The 23,464-nt window shown below is 40.5% G+C and overlaps 1 protein-coding gene across 2 annotated transcripts in view; it reads left to right on the top strand.

Moving 5' to 3' along the window:
- camkmt (calmodulin-lysine N-methyltransferase) overlaps positions 1 to 23,464 on the top strand; it is a 105,212-nt gene that overhangs the window by 60,968 nt on the left and 20,780 nt on the right. For both annotated transcript variants that reach the window (XM_042220302.1, XM_042220300.1), the window contains exons 4-8: positions 10,128 to 10,188; positions 11,506 to 11,557; positions 14,070 to 14,133; positions 17,913 to 17,979; positions 20,455 to 20,529. In XM_042220302.1, the coding sequence (XP_042076236.1) occupies positions 10,128 to 10,188; positions 11,506 to 11,557; positions 14,070 to 14,133; positions 17,913 to 17,979; positions 20,455 to 20,529 (319 nt within the window). The remainder of the gene's footprint in view (positions 1 to 10,127; positions 10,189 to 11,505; positions 11,558 to 14,069; positions 14,134 to 17,912; positions 17,980 to 20,454; positions 20,530 to 23,464) is intronic.

The following is a 23,464-nucleotide window of genomic DNA, read 5'->3' as shown; positions in this document are numbered from 1 at the left end:
TTAATGCTTTTGCAGACTTGAAGACAAACGCACGGCGGGCAGAGAACTGTGCAGGCAGTTACAGTATTGGAGCAGTTAGACAGGCAGTCAGCCCTGGCATTTTGCTGCAGATAAGTAAGCTATCAGAGGAGGGGGATAAATAGCAGAGTAAAGATTGGTACCGGCCCCCTCAGAGAGGAGCGGGGGGCCACAATGCAGGCGTGGTGGGCAGATAGCCCCCTGCTCTCATTATACTCTGCCTAATCCAAAACGATGTTTACTCAGAGAGAGAGAGGGAGAGAGAAAGAGAGAGATTGAGAGAGAGGCCACGCTTATCGAAGCTCTGCACAGTCCTTCAAGCGTGTGTGCGAGTGCATGTTTGTGTGCATGTGCTGGTGTGTCAGTGTGTGTGTGAGTGCATGCTAAAATGAGCCTTTTCCAATGGAAAAAGGGATCAGGAGTGTCTCCAAGGCGGACTCTGTTGGCTAGAATGTCGATGCTTATCACACACCGCCTGGCTCTTCTGGTGAAAGGCGAATAGGCTATCTAAACTGCCTATTCACAGCATGTGTATTTACCATACCAGCAAGGCAGAATGATCATTTTGTAATTGCTATTAATATTAACACATTGCTAATAATAGCTCAAGCCTTTATAAAGCAGTATCTAATCTAATTTGTCAGGGGATGAAGGTCTAAAGGGCATAAATCATTGTGCTTTTTTTGCTTAGTAAAATTCTAGAAAATAAAATAGTTACATTTGTTCTTTTTGGTCTTTATCCCTGTTGATATGCAGCTTACTTTAAAGATTTATTGAAGACTCATAAGGTTAAAGGGTCTTTATAATGTTTTAAACTGATTGCAGTTTTCTTTTCATTACTAGGATATATGTCATATATAACTAGAATTGTACAATTGCAATGTCAACATAACCTGCTCTCTTCAGTTAGACTTTCTAGTAAGAAAAACCCAGTGTTGGGTAAGTTACTTTAAAATAGTAACTTAGTTACATTACTAGTTACTTCTCTCAAAAGTAACTCAGTTACTTCAAGTTACTCGTTACTTTCAAAGTAACTAGTTACTAGGGAAAGTAACTTTGGTTTTACTCAGAATTCTCTTGTTAATGTGTTGCTTCCATAACTTTGCCAGTCTTCTAGCTTGCTTACTTGCCACAAGTGCACTGTGCCACCTACCAATAGAAAGGAAAAGATAATGTGCATATTTCCACGAGAGAAATCCCACGCCTGGACCGTCATTGACTGCTGCCATGATTCTAGCCTACGTCACAGCGTCATGTGCGCCTTTTACATCCAACACAAAAACTGCAGTCGTGGTGCTTTCGATTGTACTCAGAACTCGGAAATTCTGCCTTCTGAATAGGAAGATGTAGGTAACACCAGACTGCAGATGAGCTGCATACAGGAGCTGGACTGGGACAGAAAATTGTCCCGGGCATTTTGACTAGAGACGGCCCACCATTATAGGAAAAATCATAAAGCCTTTGAATGAAAACAAACGCTGTTGTGACAGTGATGTTCACTGTTCTGATGGTATATATGCATCAATCTATCAATCGTTTGTTGTAAGATTCAGATAATTATTTTTTAAAAGCTAGACATTTTAAATGAGAATAAGAAAGAAAAGTATTTCTTTGTGCCCCCCTCTCCCTGTTAATGCCCTACCTGGCCCCCCTGGCAACACTTTGCTAGACCCGCCCCTGCACAGTTACCAGCTGTCAGCTACCTAAAAAAGGATCCTGGTGTTATTTGTCTCTCAGAAACAGTTCATAACTTCCCTTCAACTCATTCATGTCACCTAAAAGGTAAACCTGTTTCTCCATCACCTGTTCAGCTCTGATGATTCAGTAAGGACATCTCCTGGTTTCATCTTCATGTTTCCCTCTCACCAATATCCAAACCATATCATGACCAGCAGCTTTACAGCTGTGGCTCCAGCAAACATCAGCTGATACTAGAAATTAATATTAAATAAATTCTAACAACAGCTGATCAAGCTTAAACGTGCTGCTGTTGTTTAGCGCGACATCCGCTCAAGCTTAGTTGTCGCTCCTTTCTGGTCGCAAAGTGGGCGATAAACAAACAAGAGAGCACGATCAGCTGATCATTGATCAGTTTCATGATTGAAGTAGAAACGGGAGAGGGAGGGAGGGATGATGAGGAGAAGAGGCAGCTGTGCAGCAAAGACACAGAGTAACTCCAGCTTTGTGTCCTTTTTCATTGTAGCTGAATTACGGGACAAACTGTTCCTTTTCACCTCAATAAGAAACGCGTAATATTTTCTCTGAATACCAGACGGGACGGTTGGCAACTCTAATAACTTATGAACAAAATAAAGTTCAACATCATTAACTTCATAGCACCACCCAGCTGTATAGAAACTCCGTCATGCTAGCTAGCACGCAGTACGGAAAAAGTCAGATAACGAAAATAAACTCCACCTAAACTTGGTTCATATCTGACCCAGAGAGACTGCAGGTCATAACTTCTTACCTGAAGTTCAGTTCACACTTGGACCGGCGGCCGCCTCGGGTCTCTTTTCCTTCTGCGTCCCTTTTCCTTCATCCACCTGCTGCCTCCACCACTTGCTAATGTTACTGAATCTGTGGAAGCTCCGCGATAGCCACCACACGAAGTAACGAGTAACGAGCCTATCTAAATCCCAGTAACGACTAACGCGTTCCTGATTTTGGCATAATAACTAGTTACCGTGCTCGTTACCACAATAATAACGTAGTTACTGTAACGCGTTACTTAATAACGCGTTAGACCCAACACTGGAAAAACCACATCACTAAAAACACAATAAGCAGAAGAAACCTAATACTCCATAAACTACTATTTAATCAAATTCATTCGGTTTTATTTATAAACTAGCAATTCACAATAAAAGTGGTTTTGAGGCACTTTATAAAGCAAGGCTAAGATCTTACAATGTTAGATATAACCCAGTCAATAAGATACCCTGTGAGCGAGCACTTGGTATCGGTGGGGAGGAAGAACTCCCTTTTAATAGGAAGAGATCTCTATGAGAATCAGGCTGAGGGAGGTTTTGGGGGTTGAGATAGAAAGAAAAGGAGAGCATAGAGAGATTATGAGGCTAGAATGAATCAAAGTCTTGATTAACAAACTGTTTATGAGGAGTGAAAGTCTGCACACTGTGAATATAACTTTTTCTTTTTTTTAATAGCTGTCTTTTTGTCAATAGTGGATGTATGGTGGCAATATATATAAAATATACTATAGTATTTGTATAGTGCTTTACTAGTCCCAAAGGACCCCAAAGCGCTTTACACATCCAGTCATCCACACATTCACCCACATATTATTTAAAGAGTAATTAAATTTTTGTATGAGGTACTACTCACTACATACAATATATATGTATGTGTGTGTGTGATTTTGTTAATCCACAGCTGATAAAACGAACTAGAAGCAGGTCACCTGTGCCTCAGGGTGATGCCATGCACAGACAGAAGCACCCATACTCACAAATGCTTGCATCGTTGTGAAGAATCTTTGTTGGTCTGTTTCTGGCTTTCTTAACCATTTTACTTTCACCCTCTCTCTGATTCTCTCTTTCACCCACACAAACAGAGAGCATACATGCACACAGCTATGTGGTCTTATGAACTGTGTTTACCCTGCCTATGCTGGCTGGGGTAATCCTGGCCTTCACTAAAGTGGCCATGTGAGAGGACAGATTGTCAGTTGATCATGGCCAGCCGAGAGCCTTATCCCTTATTGGATCGGCCATGGAGGAGGCTTAGGAATTATCTGAGGCTTCGCTTAATGTGGAGACAGATCACCACCAGAGAGCCACAGAGTCTGAAGACATACTAGGCCTGAGGGGAGAGAAAGACACTGTGTGTGTGTGCGTGCGTGTGTGTGTGTGTGTGTGTGTGTGTGCCTGCTTGTGTGTATAAGAGAGTAACAGAGAGGTGTGTGTATCAGTATGTAGTAGTGTGTGCGTGCACAAAGCAAAATCATGGCCCACTTAACCCCCATCTTGACACCTCCACCACCCCCTGCCCAGAGTCTATTTTTTTCATCATCCATTCCTCTCTTTCTTACCTCTCTCCCTCCTATGCCCTTTCTCATTCCCATACCTCTCTTTCTGTGTGTTGCACTTTTCTGCCTCTTCATCACTTCTTCATTTTCCTTACTTGTGTCGCGTTCTGTCATTACTCAACAGATGCTTTATGACCTGACTTTCTAACCCCATACCCATCACTTCTTCATATTTCTTCCTACCCAGTTCATGTCACTGCTCTTTTACACTCCTCATTTTCCCAACACATCCCTCTCAACTCCATTCATCATCTTCTTCTTATGCATCCTCCTGTTTTCCCTTTATTTCATCTTTTACTCATGCTATCCTCTTGATAGTCCTATACAGGAGTATTCTGTCCTCAGCAGGAAACCCGGCAGTGGCAGATGAAAGAAATGTGAAAACAAACATTTTATTTCCTCGAGTGAAAGGAAAGCGAGCTAAATTTCTGCTTGTTAAGGAAAACCGTTTACCAGTCCCTTATATCTCATCACACTCCAGTGTTGCAAAGACAAATATACAGCCCCTTGCACACACACCAGTATATGATTAGGTTGGTTGTCTTATAACTAAACTGACCTTTATCATGCTAAAAGAAGAGATGACTGAAAACCCAACTAACTGCAAAGAGCTTGACTTGAATGAATGAACTTGAGTGAATGTTTACACAGTCTGAAAAGCAGCAGTTTAGATTGTTTTCAGCACCAGCTAACTTAAGCAGATCTTGTTATCTTTCAAATGAAAGTGTTCCGGCAGTGTTTAATTAATTCTTGGTATTGAGAACAGAGTAAAAGCCTCGTCTCAAGTACTGTTAGCTTATCTTGGCTTAGTTAGATGATAATACCTGGATCCCCTTTGAGATACTTGAAATAACCCTTTAGCTAAGTTTCCTGGCCTCAAAATACCTCAAGAAGATGCAGAGGACACAGGCAGGGAAAGGGTACCTGGGTTACCAGGTTACCTTTCCTAGACTGCTGCCACCTGGAAAGGCAGCACCAAGAAAACAGCAGGATAGATGGATAATTCTATCCCTGTGCGTGTGATTACTGACTGAAGCCAGATTAGCGCTGCTGTAAGTTGTGTAGTAACTGGGGTCAGTTAGTGGTCACCAGAATGAAAACAAATGAAGACAGTGCTGATATACATTAGATTCAGTGCATTGTAGAAACTAACATTTCAGCAAGACCTTCACATCATGGAATATTAACATGGTGAATATTTTATTTTATAAAGGGTCCATAGGGTTATGTTTGCAATCAAGCATGTCTTTGGCCAACGTTTTAAGAAAAGTTAAAAACTACAAAAATGTTTTTATCCAACGCATTTTTGCATGTTATGTTTTCTTCATTGAAAATATGTATTTCTGGCTTTGGTGGTGTACATTTGATGGCTATAAAATTACATTATAAATTTAATCTTAAACAAACTGCTGTGTTCTGGGATGCAGGACTGTGCAAAAGTCATGAACCCCCATTTCTATTTTTCTAGGAAAATAGGAAATTGTTCCAGTAATTTGAACATGTTTCTATTGAAACATGTTCAAAAATATATAGAAATGCAGTATATAGAGTTCTTGCAGTTCTAATGAGCTTGAAAGGCAATTTTTGTTATAATAACCCATATTCTTCAAAACAGCTGGCAAAATGTCTTGTGATTTCTTTAAGAAGTCACCAGGAATACTCCTCTGTGCTTCTTGAATGACATTTAAAGCTCTTCTTTGGATGTTGGCTTCCTTTTGTTCTGTTTTATATCAAGATATCAATAATGTTGAGGTCTAGGCTCTGGGAGGCTAAATCATGACTGATAGTGTTGCATTGTATGTTTTTACTGTACCGACAGAGTGTTTGTGATCGCTGCCATGCTGAAAAATGAAGCTATTGTCAATCAGATACTTTCCAGATGGGGTTGCATGATGGATCGAAATCTAAATGTACTTTCCTGTATTCATAGTTCCACTAATATTGACAAGATCCCCAACACCACTGGCTGAATTGCCAGAAAGCCCCAAACCATGACAAAGCCTCCACTGTGTTTTGTACATGGCTGTAGACACTGGTTGTACCGCTCTCCCAACATCGGCCATACATTTGGAACATGATTTGAACCAAAGATTTCATACTTGGATTCATCACTCCACTCAACTTGTTCCCTCTGTTTTCCAACCCAGTTCTCATTTCATTCGTTAAGAATTCCTTAAGCTAATTGACAGCCTCACTTACTCTGGTGAACAATAGATCAACTGAAGGCTTAGAAACATTTCTCAAGTTTTGCTTTGCTGGATTCTTTCCAATTTCAGAAACCTAACTTTCAAATATCGTTCATCTGCTATAGATAGTTTTTCAGGGTTGTCGCTTCTGCTTTTGTCCTCCTTTGTTCAATTTCCTTAGTTTTTTTTTTTTTAAGGACATGCTGTGCACCAAGCGGAGATAGCAGAGATATTCTAGCTAATAACTCTTTGGCAATCTCCTTATTGGTGCAGAAATGCTCATTTATGCCTGTCAAACAACATTTTTCATAGATTCAACTAAAGAAATGGGAACATTCCTGTTCCATTTGCCTCTCATAAAAACCGACTACTATTAACATAGAGCTTAAAGATCCAACTGAATTAAGAATTGTCTTTGTCTGTTATGTATAGACACAGTGTTGGGTCATCCAATGAGTTATGTGTCTTTATTATGCTTGAACGATTGATAGGTCAGTGTTAAGTAGCTTAACAAACAAAAACGAGCAACTGTATGGAGAACAACAAGAAAAATAAAAGAAACTCAGCAGGAACACTTCAATGATATATAGAAGTAAAATTGGAAATTCCCCTCTGCAAATTTCATATATGCACAGAGTTTTTAGATGAGAAAAATGCTTTATATTAACCTGAGTGACCACATGACATCTTACAGAGTTAACAATGATCGCGCCAAACACACAGTCCCGTAGCCACACATATGGTTTTCAGGATAATAGTAGTGACAAGGTTTAGTTCCTGGGACTGATAAATATATTAGACACACACACACACACACACACACACACACACACACACACACACACACACACACACACACCTGGACTGCTTTCTTACTTCATCTAGTAATTGAAGGTGGGAAATAATTTCATTATCCTGAGTAGGAAGAGTAATCTGTTCTCTGCTCTTGATCCCTTCATTTCCTACAGTGCACCTCGACCTAGGAGGCACACACACAAAAACAGATGCCACATACTTATCACACATGCAAGCACACATAGTTCTTATCACCTTGGGCTATTAATGTTATTGGAGTTGGGGATTAACCATCAGAGTCACATATTGCTTTACAAAGCTGTATTACCCAGTGGTGTCTTACTCTCACAAACATGTGTGCGCACTTTTGCAGTACATATGCACATAACCTTGTATGAATAGACTTTGTTGTGTGAGGGAGTGTGGGCAACAGTTACAGGACTGGCTCAATAAAAGTGATGAAAGTGGGGATTTTACATTATTGTGATTGAACTGAACTCTTAGATACTCTGTTAACTGGTGTTATTTTCTATATAGCAAAGTGACACATAGTCTTTTACGGTGGAAAGATTTGTCATGATTTGTGTACATGATCAGAAGCCAGCAGCTGATGAAAGTGTGAAGAGCCTAATTTTTACTTCTGCTTTTAGTAGCACATACCCACTTTAATGTTACATTACCACCCTCTACTGTTCATCTGCTCAAGATGTTCTGGTTGACCCTTTATGTCAAGTGTCATCTGTTGACATATAGGGAAGGGGCTAAACTGTTATTTGACGGGGCAAAGGTCTGGGTTCTCATGCTATTAAATATAATGTGAGCATACAATCAGAAAGAAAAGGATCAAAGTTGAAGGGAGAACTGCGATGCTTCTGAAGACAGACAATATCCAGTATAATGTGTATATATATATTTTACAGTGTGTTATTTTAACCAAATTCCTTGCAAAGATAAACTCACAATGAGCTTCATCGTTGCTCTAGCTGACCCTTTTCTTTATTGGCACACCCTGGAGCTGCAGTTTATGTCACATACAATGTCCTCATGCTGAAAACACTCACAATATGGTACAAAATTGTTTATCGTATGAAAAACTGTGAGCTGTGGAACTGGCTCCCAGTTTGGATTCAGGAGATAGACAATCTCTCTGCTTTTAAGATTAGGCTTAAAACTGCTTTTTGATAAAGCAAATAATTGGGGCTGGATCAGCTGACTCTGAATCCTTCCTTAGTTATGCTGCAATAGGCCCAGGCTGCTGGGGTCTTCCCATAAAGCACTCTTCACGCACCTTTTATCAACACCACTCTGCATTAGTTATTATTAATCTCTGACTCTCTTCCACAGTGTGTCTTTTGCCCTGTCTTCCTCCCACCGGTCACAACAGATGATTGCCCCTTCTTGATCCTGGTTATTCTGGAGGTTTCTTCCTGTTAAAAGGGAGTTTTTTCTTCCCACGGTCACCACGTTCTCGCTCACAAGGGGTTGTCTGATTGTTGCAAACCCTATGTAGACCCTTGAGGTGACTGTTGTTGTGATTTGATGCTATATAAGTAAAATAGAATTGAACTGAACTGAAAATTTTATCATACATTTTTTTTCCACTGCTGTTTGAGTAAACCTACTCAGCTTCTTGAGTAAATTATTTGTTATCTAAATTAATGATGGCTAACACAATTTTAACTTTTAAGAGTAAAACTAGATTAATAATAAGAAAATGTCACATAACAGTTACTTGCATGACTAGCTCCAGCACTGCTCTACTTTTGTGCCACTGACCAGCGTGTTGCCTGACAGCATAAAGTTTTCCATACTGTGTGGCAAGCTCCTGAGTAAAGGGGAGTAACAGATGAAATTTAAAATGTCACCGTATTTCAGCCTTGAATGTCTTGACACTTTCTAGAAGTGTAGCTACTCTGGCTGTCATTGTATTTTTATGTGTGTGTGTGTGTGAGAGATGTAGAAAGCGTGTTTTTTTTTCCTTTTTTTAATGGGGGAAAGGAATATTTGGACATTTTATCAATAGGCATTATTAAATCCTGCTTGCTTGAGCTAATCTTGGCAGACCGGAGCGAGAGGAAAGAGAGAGAGTTAGAGCGAGAACGGCTGAGAGAGGTAGCCATAGAGAGGGAGAGCGAGAGAGCAGTGATGTCTACCCCATGAGGTGAACAGAGACCGCCTGTAAGCCGCTTATTATATCGACTACCACCTTTTCTCTCTCCTCCTCCTCCGTTCCTCCCCTCCCCAGTTTTCTCTCGTTACCTCGCTCATTTTCTATCTCTGTATCCCTCGCTTGCTTGCTTTCTGAAACTCATTCTATATCCCCTCATTCTCTATTTTAAACAACTCCCTCATACAAACCTGCGCACGCAAACACACAAGCACACGCTCATACAGACAAATTCACATGTGCCCACAAATACACACAGACAGCACCAAGGCGAACCTTCTTGTTCAAAGCCAGAAGCAAAAAGCTGAAGTTTTATTCAAATGAATGTTTACTTCTTCTACTGCCAAGATGTGTGTATTTGTCACCGGGTATATATGTGTATGCTGAGAGAGAGGGGGAACGGTACAGAGGATGCAAGTGTGCACGTTTTAGTGTGCGTTACATGCACGGCAGAAGAAGAAGGGCTGACAGTAGGTGATAAGCCAGACAGGCCTGCACGCTGTGATTATCACCCGCTGGACCCCCTGTCACATACACATACGCGCACATTCAGGCACACACACTTGCATACACAGTGCCCAATGAGAGAGAGTGTGTGGCAAGGATTTAGGATAGGACAGACGTGGAGACAGACAAACAGACAGAGAAGCCTTGGATCACAGGCAAGGTGGAAAGCACAAGAGAAGCAAATGAACAGAGACTGGAGAAAAAAAAACAATGCATCCAATTATGTTTCACTGAACACTCATTGTTTATTTTGGGTTTTATGTATCAATATTCATTTCTTTTAATGTTTTGGTAAAGATATCAAAGCGTTTTATCACTGTAGATATGCAAGATAGACGTTTGTAACATGTAACACCAGTCAGGCGTTGTAAATAACATGCTCTGTCTTGGTCTCTCTCTGATATAGGTGTGTGGCCATCTGAAGAGGTGATGGCGCATTACTGTCTGCAGAAACGTCACATGTTCAAGTGAGTTTTTCCTCTCTTTAGAACTACTCACTTCATCGACAAACAACTCACCTGTTTCCCCAAATGCACAAAAGCTAACAGCAGTTATAAGTTCTGTAGTATGACATCAGTAAAATATTTACAACTTAAACGTTCATTTTTATTTTATTGTAAAGAAGTGAGGTATTCAGAAAGATCTTCTGCAGCATATATAACTCCCTACTTTAAACCATATTTTTCTACATGAATACCCCACTTATGACAGGAAGCTGTTTTATGATAATGAAACAAAAAGAGCACCGTAATTCTTTCTCTGAAACATTTTGGAAAGCAATACTTTCTTTTTTGCACTGACAGATTGTTAAGCTACAATAGAGAAATAATAGAAATCTGACTTTAAAATGTGTCTACTCTTCAGTAAAATTAAGGAGAAAATTGAAATTACAAATCACTTCCAGGAAGGTGGAGGAAAGTAAAGTAGAAGTGGGAAGGGTAACACATTTAATACACCAGAATATTTCTGTTGTTCTACTTTGAGATTTAAGTAATATTTTAATTGACCTTTTAACAGTGCAGAGTTTTACAAGTTCATAAATTTAATTGGCAGAAAATCAGTCTGAAACAAGGGCTTTCTGAAAGTCACTCAAATGTAAATCAGGCTTACACCTGCAGTAAATGCTTGGACCTTTCTGTGCAAATCTGTTGTTCTGTGCTGCTCTTTCCCCTGCTCTTGTCTGCTGAGCATCGGCCTGCCCTGTGGCACAGGGCTGAAAAGCACCCAGGCACTTTTGATTTCCACTCAAGGTGGAACGTCACCCTTTGATTTCCTGTTTTAACATTCAAGAGGCGGGAGGCAAGGAAGAGAGGGGTATTGATCAGAGCAGCGAAGTGAAGGTCAGCAAGCGAGGGAGGGAGGCAGGGAGGGATGAAAGAGGACAGTGGTTGAGATGGAGGGGAAGGGAGATGAAAGGAGGAAGAGGATGGAAAGAGGGGTTGAGTGAGCATCCGAGCTACAGGACTCTGGGTGTCTGGTGTGGATGTGTGTGTGTGTATTCCTCAGATTTCCCGCTGATTGAGCTTGTGCTTCTCAGTGTTCAATATTCAGCTTTCAGGTTGATGGTTGAATTGATATTTCTTACCCTGCTGTGTTTCCCGTGTGTGTGTGTTCTAGTGTTTGTATGATAGTATGCGTGTGTGCGCGAGTGTGTATCTACATCTGTGTGCATCTACTGTACAGTATGAACTCAAGTGTGTGTTTTAGTACTAAACTGCTGGTTTGGCTCAGCAAAGTGAATCTCACTCCAACTCGTCTCTCTCTTTTTTTCATCTGTCTCTCAGGGGTGCAGTGTGTGAGTTAGGAGGAGGTATGACTTGCCTTGGTGGGCTCATGGTAAGTGAGAATACACACAGATATTTCTATGAGAGAAATAGCTTGGCTTGCCTAATGAAACCAACCCTCACCGATCAATACACACACAGCATGTGCACGGAGTATCCATACCTATTCAGACACTATCATTTACTGCTTGTGGGCATCTGTCTGTGTTTGTATATCTGTGTGTACCTTTACAGGTATATGCATACAAACTCTCTACTTAGATGATGTTAATTAAGTTGAGCACTACTGTTCAGAGTTAATAAAACAGCTTCTGCTTTTGTTTAGCGCCCAACTGCCTGAACATCTCCACAGTATGTCCACACTGTCATTTAGGAGGACTCAGCAGTTAGAAAAATTTATAAATTTCATTCAAAATGTTATTCAGTACCAGACTATAGAGGTATTTTGCATTTCATGTGAAGTTTGCATGTCCTTCCTGTGCTCGTTCAGGGTTTCTCCCACAGTCGAAAACATGCTAGACTGATGCAGTTTGCCCAGCACCCTAAAAAAAGAAATTCCAAATCTTACATATTTATTTAAAAAAAATAAACCCACTGCAAGTGAAAATGCATTTATGTAGCTCAACTAACATAGTTTATGTTACATGGAGAATTGTGAAGTTTATGAATTTGACAAAGACGATGTGAACGTTGTGAAAACATTATGATAACTGGATAATTTCAGCATGATATATACAATTTCATTTTGCATGTCAGAAAAAATATTCATTCCAACTGCAACTCAGGTATTTACAAACACTCACACACACACACACGCACACACACGCACACACACACACTGCAGGTGTGCTGCAGTCTGTCAGCCATAGGGTTTATTAGCCAGGGCCTTAAGGGCTTCTCCACATAGCAGGCGTCAGCGTCCCATCGATCTGTTAGGTGCCATTCTATGTGTGCGTGTGTGTGTGTGTTTGAAAGCTGGGTTTTATCTCTTGGCAGTCAATACACCATGTTTTGACATTGGTGGCTTGAGATGGAATCCTTCCTTCACACCTCTCCTTCACCTCTTCCCTCTTTCATCCGTCACTGACACCACATTCACCACATGTTGTCCATGTGAGCACTGATTTTTTTCCCCCTCCTTTGTTTTCAGTTTACTTTCTTTATAATTATTTTGCTCTAGATTAAAATGCCAAAAATGCCAAAAGCAACAATATGTTTACATATACAACAGGAGAAACATACATCTTATAACCCTAGACTCTGCATTAGGTTGTGCTTTCATTGCACAGGTTTACATATTTGGTTTATGAGAAAAACGTATGAATACTGTATTTTACTAATTAGATGCACTTCATTTAGTACATAAAACAAAGTAAACTCTTTTTTTTTACTGTTAAAATGTGCAAGATTTTTGACTGGATGTCAGGTTAATTGGTGGGTAACAGCCTTTGTTTAGATGAAGATCCTTGTTATTATGCTACAGGATACCTTCACTTCACATGTTCAGCACACTGGATGGCAGAATATATTCCTCCAAAAGCAGTACATACCGTTCATGTGTGGTACGGTGGTGACAGCGGGTGGTAGGATGCTGCTCATGAACTGTCAGGTTGGGTTCTGTCTTTCAGTTCAATGCACTAGTTGAGCCTGAGGTGCCATCCTCTGTCTGAGCAGATGGTGGGACACACAGCACGCTGTGACCCTCTCACACAACCTTCAGGGTCAACATGTGTCGTGTGTTCCGTTTTAGAAAATCTTTGGTCTACTACATCATACAGCTTCTTTTTGCCATTTCAATCTTAGGATTTATATGCATACCACCACAATAACTACTTGCAGTTACACTCACCTGTGTGTATATGCACATACACACTCCTTAACAGAAATAGACAGCCTGACACACACCCACCAATATAATAAAAGCATTTGCAATGAAAAGAGAATGTGAAAGATGAGGTTATAGTAAAGCACACACCTCACTATCTATATCTCCCTCACGCAGAGACACGCGACGCGACGCAGCGCAAAAGCTTTCTTTTCATTCTCTCGTCTCCCTCCATCTCTTTTCTCTTCGCCTCTCGCAGTCTACACTGCAAAGTTATATGAAGGGCATCAGGCAGGCCTGGCGAGCCGAGTGCAGAGTGACAGCGGCAAACGGAGTGATGGCTCGGCCTGATAAACACCCAGCGTCAAATGAAAAGGCTCTGCGCTTGCCATCATCCCCTGTCACAATGCAATTACTGAACAGAGTGATAGCAAGATAGCAGCCCCCACCGCTAGCCACAATGATAAAAGTATTGACTGATTTGATTGAATGATTAAAATAATGCAGACATAAAAATGGGGTGAAGATAGAGAGTGAAATGGCAGCGAGGAGAGGGAGCAATGGAGAGAAAGGGCGGGGAGGGCTGGGCTGCAAGAGTGAAGCTTTGTAGATATGGTTATGTCATTATTGTGTGTCTGTGTGTTCAGATGTTTGCGACATCTAAGAGTGCTTTTGGTTTTGTTCTTTTGTTCCATGTTGTTTCATTTCTCTGTCTCTTCCCTATCTCTCTGTTTCTCAGGTTGCCATTTGTGCTGACGTGACGGAAGTCCTGCTATCAGATGGGAATGAGAAGTCCATTCAGAGTATCCTTACATCGTCCTCCCCTCGCCTTCTCTTAACGTCTATCTCTTCATCTCGGCCTCGTTCCTCTACCTCATATTTATTTATCTGCAATCATACTTCTGTGAATTCTTTTTTTATTTTCCTGATGGGTTTTAAGTACACAGTTTCCCTTCCCATTCCCATTTATTGATGTAATGTGATAAATCTACATGATATGCTGTAGATTACATGATATGGGAGACTTTCATATATTTAAAACATCAATTCTCGGACAATTTGACAATTGTGTAATTAAAAAAACAAATCCACAGATTGAAAAATTCTGTAAGCAAAACAGAAATGCTTCTGTATTTAAGGCAGTATAGTCAACAATTCTAAAACAGCTTCCACAATGATTGGTGCACCTACTAAACTAGCAGCTACGTGTATATATACGCCAATTACATAACTGTAGTCAATTAAATACAGATATCCTAATCACAAAGTTTCTGCATAAACCACTGCACCAGTTGTTACTGACAATTAAAAGCTGAAAACATTCTAATTAGCATGCTGCAATCTAAGCTGTCATTAATGCTAATGAAATATTCTAGTATTTTATTTTCTTCCATGCTGTGTGATCAAGACTTTTTCACTGGCACTGCTATAGCTACGAAGTGACTTTTTCGAGCGAGCGTGTCGTATCCTTCATGTTCCAGCCTTGAAATCAAAGATTGGATTGTAGTGTGGAAGAATAGCCATCTACCTCTTTTATCTTTAGGCAAACGCAGCAGATGGGGCACCCACAGTGACAAATACCCAGCACTACTGCTCAAAATGGCATCTACCAATCCTAACTGCCTACAATACCAAGTTAAGAGCACAGTAATTGCCATCCTGTCAGAATTTGTTTAAGACTTCATCTAATGCTAAGGCTAGGGTTAGGGCTTGATGAGCATTTTAGAAGCAAGAACAATCAAGGTTTGTTAAAAATGTTTTTTTGTGTGTGCGTGTGTGTGTTTGGTTAAGATTTAGGCCTATAATTAAGTTTTTAGGACAAATCTTTAGGTGAGTTTTTTGGCAACATTTGTTCACTGAGTGGGTTATTGATCAACTCTGTCAGTTTGCAAACCGTCTTGCTCTTCTTTTCTACTCTATATTTACACTTCTCCCTGTCTAATCTCCTTTGTAGCCCCTTGTTTTGCCTCTTTTCTTCCATCTCCTTTCATCATTCCTGTCATTTTTCTCCCATCCTCTCAGATCTTGCTTTATTCGCCGAGCAACTACACAGACAAAAAGAAGCTCTGACTCGCTGCAGTTGTTTCACAAAAGCAGGAAATATAAATACACATTTCTTCCCCATTGACCGATATGGCCATATTTAGCTCTGCTTACAATATCTCTGTCCCAGCCAGCTACAATGCTCCGTTAGTGATCACAATAAGACCAAACAATAACATTTTGGAGCCTGTAAAGCACACGCACACACACACATACACACACTTGGGCACACAAACAATGCACCATTGACCGGCAGCTTTGTTTCACAGAACAAACACATAGAGAGAATTGTAAGTGAAATCATACCGAGAATGGATCGAACATACACTGAAAGAGAAAGGGGGGTTGAGAAAAATACATAATTTGTTCTGGGCTCAGCCAAATTGGCCCATTCACATACCGCAGGCACTGTGTGGTATTTCCTCTTGTAAAGGAAGCTGTTGGTCTTAGCCTTGTGCTAATGGCTACTGTTTATCTCACATGGCATTATTGTGCCGCTAGTGTTAGAATAGAAAACGATAAGGAATTGTGATAGGGTTCAGTTTTATGCAGTGAAATAGATGAGAAGATATGCAAGAACGAAATGTGAACTGATGACATTTAGATATATCTTGAGAATAGATTTTCCGTTTTTTCTTAGAAGTTGTTGACCTCATTTATAGTGCAGAAAGATACACAAATACACACCGACTATAGAGTGGAGAGCCTCTGTTGCTCTGACCTTGAATACTCATGCTGAAAATCAATGGAAATGTTCCATTAAGAATGATTGATGCATGTCATTGGCTGCTGCTTGTCTGCTTCTAGTGATGGGAGCAAATATTCTTCCACTTTAATGTTCAATAATACTCAAATCTTGCTCTTCAACTTTTTCCTTTTTGTGTGTGTGTGTGTGTGTGTGTGTGTGTGTGTGTGCGTGCGTGCGTGCGTGCGTGTGCTTTCAACTGGCGTGCATGTGCTTTCAACTGGTGTGTGTGTGTGTGTGTGTGTGCTGACCTCTCCTCTTGTGGTGTGCTGGTGATGAGATTACAGTAAGCTGCTCTGCTCTTTGCCCTTTCATCCCTATGCATAGCACACTCATGCACAGGTGTCCAGTATGTGTGTTTCGTGTTCATGCTAACCTACATATTATTGTGAATCCGTGTCCAGGAGAGGTCTTTGATTTTGAATTGACTCTCCAGCTATCAATCCGTGCATCAGCTTCTCATCCATCCCTGCTCTCTCTCTGTCTTTCTCTCTCTTCCTCGCTCGGTGCTCTCTGTCTTTGTCGATTGGATTTGTCTCAAGTCTTTGCAGGCTTTAAAGACAAGGAAATCCTAATTGAATTGCTTTGCAACTCCACAAGCCAGTGTATTAATAGACAACTTGACATCAATCACCCAGCCTTTGTGTGTCTTGGCGCTTGTGTGTGTGTGCATGCATATGAGAAGGACAGTGTGAGTTTTGTATCTGTGGTTAAAAGCCTTCCCATTGATCCAGCTAGAGGCTGCTGTGATCTGCTTCCGTAGACTGGCTCTCTTTCCCTGGAGATGATCTCTGCTCACTGAAGCTTTCTCCATGTAGATGCCTACCATATGTGGTTTTACCTAAAAAGGGTCTTAGAGTTTATCATTCCTGATGCACCTCTTTGGCTTTTGGCTTTGTACAGTTCCAAAAACCTTAATATCTTTAAGTGGATCGTCACCAGTAGTTTAAATCTTTGAATTTTGCATTTTTAACAGACTTCCCACGTTTGCATTTAAAAAAAGAGTTTATAAAGTTCTAATGAACTTAAAAGTCAGTATTTGGTATGACAACTTTTATTCTTCAACACACCTCCAACTTTCTTAGAAAATCTCTTTTCTAATTTCTTTGGTCTTTAGGAAAAGTTCTCCAGGTCTCTTGTAGGACATTCAAAGCTCTTCTTTGTATGTTTGCAGCATTTTTTCCACTCTGTCCAGCCGATGACAAGACAAAGATAGAACTTAAAGTTTGTTCTAGGCTAAGTTATCTATTATGTGTAGGCACAACATGGGTTTATGCTTTGAGTTAGGTGCCTTTTTTGCTTGAATGATTCATAGGTCAGTGTTAAAATGGCTTAACAATCAAAGTCACGCACACAAATAAAGGACCTTCAGAAAGCCTGGAGAACTAGTACTCAAGACCACCACAAAACTACAAGAAGGTTTGACTCCTTGGAAGCAAAATACATAGAATTGAAGTGTGACTTGAAACTTCTATTTCTAAAAAAATATATTCTGATAAAAGTATTAAATAAAATCCAACAGAAGTTTTTACACCAGAAATTTCTATCGAAAAACTGCACTGTACACTATCTTGAACAATTAATTTCATGGATACAAATATTTCAGTTCTGCTCATGTTTCAATATGTATTTATGTCCTAATTGCAGTGATTTAGCACACACCCTTTGGCTTTTTCCTTTCTCTCTGATCTACTCTTAGCATCTTTCTTTTATTTATTTTAGTTTTTTTATTGAATTGTATGTCCAGAGATTGAATCTTGTATGCTTCATCAATCCTTGACTGTGGCACGCCAGATGTTCGAGGGCTGGTTGAGAAAAACAGGCAAGCTGGAAAGTTTGGCTCAACATATGTATCTTCCAGGTAAGACCATTTTTTTTACTTGCCTTGGCACTTTAATGCCATTTTATTGTGTGAATCTCAGAATTTTATCTTCAATAAATATGCCACTTAAAAAAATGTTTATATGAAATGGTTAGTTACATACTGTAATACCCGTTCTTTAAGTGCAAAATATGTATATGCACACGCTTGTGGGATCATCAAAGAAAAAGACCCTCTTTGATAGGGGTTTCTCATCCGGAAACCAATGAGATAACTTTCCATTGCACACGCGCGCACACACAGACTCACACCTCATATGCAAGGACGGGCTAAAACGTAGTTAATTGTTGTCCCTGCCTTAAAAAGGCTTTTTTTCCATTGACTGACGATTTTGGTCCCCTACCTCTTCTCTCTCTTTCGCTGTCTCGCGTTTCTGCACATATTTACATGAGTGGAAGATGGAGTGAAAAAGTAAACGTATAATTAGGCTACATTACTTTGATTGTTTTCTTTTCAGATTATGCCTGCTGTCATCTCTGCGCTGCAAGAGAGGGCGAAGGGCACGATGCGATTGTACAAGGGGATGGATGGGGAGGGGCATGTCGTGTGATGGTGTGCGCACATCCACGCATATGTGTGCGCGTGTGTTGGGGACCGCCTGCTGTGATTCGAGATTGTGTTTCTAGCGGGGCCTAATGTTTTGTTTACTGAGTGTTAATAATGCCTAATTAATAATCCCCCAATCTGCCTGACAGTGTGAATAAGAGGAAGGGAAAATGGTGTGGAAGAAGAGATGGAGAGAAAAACGGAGCTCCTCTAACAGTACACGGTATCAGCACAGTCTTTATACAATCTCAAAGGCAAACTGGAACATGAAAGAAATGGCATATCGAACTCTGGTAACCGACAACAAAAACTTAAACATCAATGCAGTTAGGCTCATAGCAGTGGCCAGTAATTGAGAAAGTAATTATTGAAATGCAGAGTCAGATACCACAGCCTGATGACTGAGGCTGGAAACCTGGCAAACCAGAGACCGCAGAACCCTCAACCTGCATAAACAGCAAGAGTTTGACTCTATTAAAACATGAAAAACGTGATATTTATGTTAGGGCGATCGTGGCTCAAGAGTTGGCAGTTCGTCTTGTAACCGGAAGGTTGCCGGTTTGAGCCCCGGCTTGGACAGTCTCGGTCGTTGTGTCCTTGGGCAAGACACTCGTTGCCTACTGGTGGTGGTCAGAAGGGCCGATGGCGCGATATGACAGCCTCGCTTCTGTCAGTCTGCTCCAGGGCAGCTGTGGCTACAACTGTAGCTGCCTCCACCAGTGTGTGAATGTGAGAGTGAATGAATAGTGGAATTGTAAAGTGCTTTGAGGGCCCCGAAAAGCGCTATATAAATTATTATTATTATTATTATTAAAATCTATCAGTGCCATAAACACACAGATATACGTTAATATCTGTCACTATCAACCAATGGCATCATCTACTGGTTTTGCCTTGAAACTGAGCTGGAGCCTAGAGAAGTTTTAGTCCAAATTCTTCAAAATATCAGAAGTGGCTGGAGTGGGGGGCATTACACTTGAAATCTGATTTGAGAACATGTTTAATGTGTATGGCAACATTAATATGTAAAGTACTGGACAAGGTTCCTCATTAATACCAAAAATTAATTTAAAAAAGTACATACAAATTGGGACTAGATAAGCAATTATCAGTGAAATATCTATCTTAATCCCTTGCAGATGTATGAGTCCAGCTAAATCAAGACGACAACATAATTAATGACAGGTGATTGTGGTGCCACAATCCCTGAATCCCAACAAACCAAAGTTCACAAAGAAACAGGATGACCTTCCTGGCTTGACCATCAGAACACTGACTACAGGCAGTGATTTTAGCTAAAGATGTCACAAGAATTGTGGATGAAAATTACTGACACTTTATTCCAGGTTAGAAGCTGATACCTTTTTATTAGTAACCCTCAATTGTATTGCACTTAAGGTACTATTGTTCTAGTTTCGAACTGTGATGATTACTTTTTGAGGATGTTTTTTTCTAGTGTGAATAGGGTTGAGTAGCATACATTGTGTAAGGTGAAAACCATTTGGTGTCACTGCACTTTGTCAGTCATCGTATCTATCGAGCAAGAAAGAGGAGAGTGTGGATGTTGACTGGAAACCTCTATAGAGGTGGCCTTTAAGGGTGCATGTGTGTGTTCACATGGTATAAATGTCAAGTGTCATGTCAGAAGCAGAAGTCACCTCTCTTTACCTCACAGGTGACATGTCTTCCCTTCCTGATGCTTTCTCCAGGTCTCCTCTGAAGCAGAAAAACAGTGGGGGTCAGTAAGAGACCTGTCAGAGAGCCAGAAGCTCTAAAGGGAGCAGTGAGGGGAAAAAAAGGAAAAAAAGAGGCTTTTGCTTGGTGTAGTGTTTTATCAGTACTGGTTGTCTTCTGTCACCTTCCCTTCAGATACTCAACTTTAGTCTCTCTTTTATGTGTGTGTTACAGGGTAGTAAGGTGGGACTGTGAGATGGATATTTCTGCACTGGAGGGTCACTTTGATTTCATCATGTGTGCAGACTGGTAGGTATACACACACACACACACACACACACACACACACACACACACACACACACACACACACACAGAGCCAGTACATATACACGATCTGTGTGTTCGTTCATGACATTAATTTTCACTTCTGTGTGACAGTCTTTACATGGCCCCCCACCAGCGCCTGGACCTTCCCCTGCCTTGTCCACACACTCACATTCACACATACATGCATATGCTCAGACACCCGCCTGCCTCCATTTTACACCAAATTGCCTCGTTTTCTGCTTGGTGTCCCAGCAAATGGATGACTTAGGCAAATTGCAAATAATTGCATCTTGACAAGGAAGGAGACTCGGTAAGATAGAGAAAGAGTTGAGGGTGGATGGAGGGAGGAGCAGAAATGGAGATGGAAATGGAGAGATAGAGCAACATAAACATAACAATTAGCCCATCGGTCACTGAAATGTAGAGCTTCAGACAAATCGGGAACCACATCTTTTTTTTCTGCTTCAAGCTGGTGTTCCATAATAATCCAGGTGTTCTTAGAGGAAACTGGGCCGCAGGGTTCTGTTTTCAGGTTGTCAAAAACTTCAACCCGATTTGCCTCCAACGCATCCACTGGTATGTGTGAATATGTGAATTTTTGCTAAAAGTATTGTGGCCTAGAAAATCAAGTGTTTTAATTAATGTGTGTGAGGATGGGTGAATGAGTAAGACAGTGCTCTGAGTGCTCAAACAGAGTAGAAAAGCATCGTGTGTACCAGTTCATACATGCGCAAGAAGAATTTTAAAAAAAAATAGCTAACTGTCATTTGGAGTGTCAAGGCTTCTTTGAGTTGCTGTGAAACTTTCCGCTAAAACACTTCGCTACTTAATGTATGTTGGCAATGAAGTAGAATCTGTCAGGAGATAACACGTATGCTGTACCTGTCGCAGTGGCAACCCAACGTCTTCTAGTGGTTAAATGGATCCTCAAGATGAAACTTTAGGACTTTTGAACTTTGTTGTTCCAGAAAACTTTCAACCGGTGTGGAAGGTGATTATAAAATTGACAGAGAATTTGGCCTAAATAAAATTCAGAGAAGCCAAAAGATGCCCAGAGAAGAAAATACAGCGGGCTGTTTAGAAGGGGCGGGGCACTGCTGACATAGGCTGATGATACTATCCTGTGATTATGAACATTCAGAATACTGTCTGTTTGACACTTCAGCTTATGTCTGATAGGGGCAATGCAAACCCAGAGTGCAGAATGTATGGTTGGGAGACAGTAGCATTAACAAAAAAACAAAAGGAGGTAAATTTGTTCAGACAAAGCATAGTGGATATATTAGACAGAGGATGATAAAGATAGAGCTTCCAGGCAGAAAGAAAAGAGCAGGATTACAGTGAAAATTCATGGATGTCGTGAAGGAGTACATGCAGAGGGTTGGTGTGCTTATCCCTAAAAAGAGCACTTGAATGAAGAAGATGTCCTTTTCTTGTTTTCTTTTCTTTTTCCAACTTTTTTTATGTTGTTCAGCCACACAAAGATAAAATAGATTTTGTCAGTATTTTCAGGTAGTCCTCATTTTACTTCTATATATGTGTGAATGCATCCATGTCTGTGAACCCGTGATCATCACAAGATTTATTCTGAGATTTTGACACTGTCTGAATATAATGGCGTGTTTTGAATGACATGCCTCCCTAGTGTCCAAGTTTAGAACTGTAACAAAGGGCTTAAAGTCTTTTTAAGGCTCCAGTTTTATTATCCTCTTCAGTCACCCTGAAAGCGTTTAGGGTTTCCAACACAACTCTGAAAACTGTCCTGTTTGTGGAACAGTACACAAGCACTGGCACTGGCGTTATAAAACCTTTGCAGGTGGATAAATGGCATTTACCGTCCACCACTCCTGCACATTGACTTACACACATTCACATACAAACATACTCTGAAAAGACGGACATTCTGTTGGTTGAAGCAAAATCACTTTACCTACTTCATCTTGTGCATAGTCTGTGTGTATCTGTCTGCACAAGTACGTGCATGTGCGCTAAGTGCAGCATTAGCAAACAGCGTTATCATTATTTTAATGTCACAGTCATTATGAGTAATAGCCAGGTATAACACCCAGAGAGAGAAAGAGAGCTGTCTGCTAATAGAGGATATTTTACAGTGAACTAGTGTATACGCACGTGTGTGTATGACGGACAGAAGCATACAACGTGAGAACCGAGTAAATTGCATGTAAAGTTTTGATATCACAGGTTCTTTTCACCATTTCTCTCAGCAGAGATTTATCTTGTAGTTGTGAGTCTGTAAACGTGTGCGCATGTGCTGCAAGATGTTTTTGTGTAGCGTCCTCTTTTCTCAAGTGTATGCAAGTGAGCGATTGTGTGATAATTGCAGTGGTGGTGGCTGAAGAGTGATGGCTGGTCAATTAACGGGAACGTCATTGTGATGATCACCTGCGAAAAGGTCAACAATGCAACTTCCACTCCATTAATTATGACTCCTGCTGATATCAGGTGGACCACTGCTGAGAAGACAGGAGAGATGAGAGGAGAGGAAAAGGGAAGAAACTTATTTGGAAATCCTGATTATCCTGGGGGTGTTGTCTAAATTCTGCCTTTAGAAAGGTTATTTAAATGCTTTCACTTAATGAATCTGTTACCACTTAGAACTCAGAAACTTTATCATCTAAACCAGAAGTGGCACACTCCTCTTACATAGTCAGCCATATTCAATACAGCCTAATATGGTCTCTAGCAGAGCACACCAGTGAAACTAACATAAGATACATGATATAATATAAACTGTGTCCCTCTTTTTTTTCACTGTAAAGACTTTTAATCCCAGAGGTGTCTTTATAGCGAAAGAAGTCCAGTTTCAACAATACATTGCAGTTTTTCTCTGTTAAAGAAACAATAAAGAAACAATGCAGTAGTAAATATAGAAACCAAGCAGAACAGCTCTTTG

This window comes from Haplochromis burtoni, unplaced genomic scaffold (genome assembly GCF_018398535.1).
Source record: "Haplochromis burtoni strain Fernald_Lab_line unplaced genomic scaffold, NCSU_Asbu1 Contig_46, whole genome shotgun sequence".
Taxonomy (NCBI): Eukaryota; Metazoa; Chordata; class Actinopteri; order Cichliformes; family Cichlidae; genus Haplochromis; species Haplochromis burtoni.
This window is presented reverse-complemented; position numbering and strand designations above follow the sequence as displayed.